This window comes from Tupaia chinensis, unplaced genomic scaffold (assembly GCF_000334495.1).
Source record: "Tupaia chinensis unplaced genomic scaffold, TupChi_1.0 Scaffold138500_1, whole genome shotgun sequence".
Lineage (NCBI taxonomy): Eukaryota > Metazoa > Chordata > Mammalia > Scandentia > Tupaiidae > Tupaia > Tupaia belangeri.
In genome coordinates this window covers 30002-33588 of record NW_006198396.1, presented here as the reverse complement: position 1 = coordinate 33588, position 3587 = coordinate 30002, and the positions used below count along the sequence as shown (strand labels likewise).

At 51.0% G+C, this 3587-nt stretch overlaps 1 protein-coding gene across 1 annotated transcript in view; it reads right to left on the bottom strand.

Moving 5' to 3' along the window:
• The window catches only part of NALF2 (NALCN channel auxiliary factor 2), a gene marked incomplete at its 5' end in the record, with an annotated part of 43826 nt that overhangs the window by 27701 nt on the left and 12538 nt on the right, over positions 1-3587 (bottom strand). The window contains 1 exon segment of the mRNA XM_027765505.1: positions 3090-3581. Within this exon segment, the coding sequence (XP_027621306.1) occupies positions 3090-3581 (492 nt within the window).

Below are 3587 nucleotides of genomic sequence, written 5' to 3'. Positions count from 1 at the left end.
AGTGGGTCTGGTCCCAGAGGTGGAGAAGAGCAAGAGTGGGGATGGGCATCAGCCTGCCTAAGTTAATGTCGGCCTGCTGTGGAAGAGGAAGTCAGTCGCACATTAAGGAAATGTTGCAGCTGGTACTAAATTGGGAGGTGTCACAGGCAGCAGTGAGGACAGGTATGATTTGTGGGGCCCTGTGTGGTCCAAAACAGGGGAGAACATTGCCAAGAGGGAGAACAGGGTTTTTGGGACCACCCAGGACATATCTGATTGAAGTACTTGTGACAGGACTCTGGGGACAGGGGGTCACTCAGCCCTGGAACAGAAGCTCCAGGCTTGGTTCCAGAAGTGGAGGAATCCTCCTCATCCAGGCATGGGGCTGTGAGCTCTCTACTCAGGAGAAGCTTGGAGGGTGCAGCATTGTCTCTCAGCAGTGTCTTTTAGGGTGGGGGCTGGACAAGAGGACTCAGAACCTGGGGGTAGACTCAGAAATTCAGGAACTGGTAAAGAAGGCGTATGGGAGAGATGGGGTGACGAACTGAGGAGAGAGGGGACTGCAAGATGGAAAGGATTGTCTTTTCCCTTAGTGCTCATAACACAGCTGGATTTGAGAACCCTGTGGGTCTAGGCCTGAGAGAGAAAGAGCACTGGAAGAGGGGTTAGGAAGAAGGGAGAGAGCTATGGAGTTGGCACTGCCCTTTTGTTGCCAGTTCCACAGGCAACAAGAGTGCAGAAGGAGTTTTCTTGCTCACTCCAGAGACAATGAGCCAAAGGAGAGGAGGGAGGGCCATAGGGAGCTTGATGGAAAGCCATGGTAAAAGTATGAGCTCCACATGAGCATGTGCAGGTTGGAGTCCTGACACTTCTGCTCCTTAGCAGTGACCTTAGTACAAAGTGCACAACTCCCTTGTGCCTCAGTTTCCTCATCTGTAAAGTGGAGGGTAGTGGTGCTAGAATTACCAACCTCCCTGGTCAGTTATTATCTCATAACACATGTGAGAGGGTTTAAAAACCCTAAGCATTATAGCAATGTCAGATGTTATGTTCTTATTACAAAATACTATCAACTATCCCTTCCCCCTTAAATCTCACAAATGACCCAGAGTGTGGGCAGATCATGGATTATTACCTGTTTTCAAATGGGGAAATGAAAGCTTACAGAAGTGAGGTGATTTGTCCAAGGTCACACAGCTAACAAATCATAGAGGTGATAAAGCCTCCTGAATTGGAGAGATCAGCTGTCTTTCTCCTCCATCAAACTGCTTGGTAAAAATAATCAGTGTAAGGGATTATTATTTAGTGTGGGATCAAAAGGAGATCAGAGCCAATGATAACGTGGAGAAAACCTATGGGAAAGTTGTGGCATGGCTCATTCATCCCGGTGATTGAGGGGAAAACAAACAAACAAACAAAAAACCACATAGCTGAGGCCATGAGGTTAGAGAGAGGGCCACAAAATACCAACATCCTTTATTCCATCTGCTAGCAGACCATGTCCCTCTGCTCCTACTGAGTGTATGTGTCTATGGCCAATATTAAGGGTATATATATGTCTCCAGCTATGTGGCAAACTGTGTCCTTTTTCATGTGACAGTACTTCTGCCTGCATGTCTCTGACACTTTGGGGAGATGTGCATGTATGTGTCTGTCTGATGCTATGGCAGTGTTTGTGGATGTGACGACCTCTCTGTATCTCTGTGTGACTTTGCCAAAGGTGGTGGTGGTTGGTGATGGGGTGGTAGAGCAGTGTGTGTGTGTGTGTGTGTGTGTGTGTGTGTGTGTGTCTGTACACCTTTAAGAAGTGGAATATCTCATTTGGTAGTGTGAGTGAGGCAGTGAGTCAGCTGAGGCTGAGGAAGGCGGGAGAAAGACTGCTAGGATACGAGAACAGGAAAAAGGAGAAGGAGAAAGTGAAGCCAGGAGCAAAGATCTACCCTTTCCTGTCTAGCTCTCTGCCCTAAATTTTCATGGAGTCTACCAAGAACACAGAAGCCTTGCAGAAGTTCACAGGGGCGATGGAAAGGGGCACTTTCTCACCTTCATCAAAGCCTTGGAGGGAGATGAATTAGCCTAGGAGGCAACTGTCTCTGTCTATGTCTCTTGGCCCACAGCTAGAGGACGTGTGAGGCTATCACCCTACCTGTTCTTCTTGTCACTTGACCCTTTGACCTTGCTGTTCTCTTTCCTCTCAAAGGCATGGCACCTGGCCAGGGCCAGGCAAGCTGGGCAGTACCACTAGGCCCTGAATGTTTATAGCCCCCACCCAACCTACTGTCCAGAACAACTCTGCTGAGGGTCAAGAAGTTTCTCTAGATTCAGCACTTTCCTAGGCAGGCCCATTATGCAGCTGCCTTGCCTCTCCTTTGGATGCCTGTCCTCAGCAGCGTAAAAGCCAGCTTTCTCTCCACTGCCACCCTGGGGTGCTAGAAAGGCATTGGGAGTTTTCTAATGCACCGTCCTTTGGAGGCCCTCCCACAGATGCTGTGCCCTGTTCCCAGCTCTTTCTTTTGTCATCAGACAGAAGCCTGCAGGTTCCCTCCTTGGGAGAAGACAGGAACCCCTAGACTCCATCTGCCTTGGCTCTGGCCAACTACCTCAGGTCATATAAGGTCAACAGTGTGGTGTGGCTTCTCCACCAGGAGTTCCCCTCCTCTCACCCATTGGCAGGAGCCAAAAGGTGAAAGTTAGGATACCAAATATTCTTCCTCTGCCTCTGGCCTTCCCCCTACACCAGCCAGTAGTAGGACTTTATGTTGCAGAGCAGGAAAAGAAGGAGGCATGGCTGGCTAAGGATGGAGACTGGAAGAGTAGAAGCCCTTCTTTCATCCCTTTTCCAGCCCAGGGCCCCATGACCCCTTCCTCCTCAGCCCTAAAATGCTCAAACCCAAATGAACAGAAACTGACCAGATGGGTTATCTGACTTCCATCTCTGAGGCCCCTTCTCTGGGGAGAGTCACAGAGTGGCACTATGAGTGTCACCCTGGGAAGGGTGGCAATGTGTGTGTGGGACAAGTAAAGTGGGAGATCCCCTTTTTTCTCCTGATTCCATTGTCACTGCTGCTGTCACCCAGGCAGCTATTCCGGTCGCAGCCCCCAATCCTTACCTTACAGCCTTTCGTGCAAGACCGGATTGAGTACTCTTCTGCCTGTAAGTATTTATGCAGCACGAGGTCAAACTCGTCATATTTTTCCTGAGCATGTCGGTCCAGCCGCTGGTAAGCCTCAATGCAGTTGCTACATGCCTCCCAAGCTCCGGAGCCCGGGCTGGCCACCCCCGCCAGCAGGTCTCCTAGCAGAGTGTCCAGGCTGCAGTCCAGGCTGTCGGGACGGTCCATGCCCAGCAGCAAGTCCCAGACTGTGTAGGTGTCGCAAAAGGAGAGAGTGAAGTTCCGAAAGTGGCCTTTGAGCAAGTGTTTTTTGGCTGAAGGGAACTCGGCTGGGGCACGGGAAGGGGAGTCAGGAGGCCATAGAGGGGGGACCGGGGTAGTCGGTTCGAAAAGTCTCTGCAAAGATTGCAATTTGGTGCAAGCTGCATCTAGCCCGGTGGGCTCTGGGACGCCACGGCAGACCCGACTGGGGCCGACGGCGGGGGCGGGCTTGGG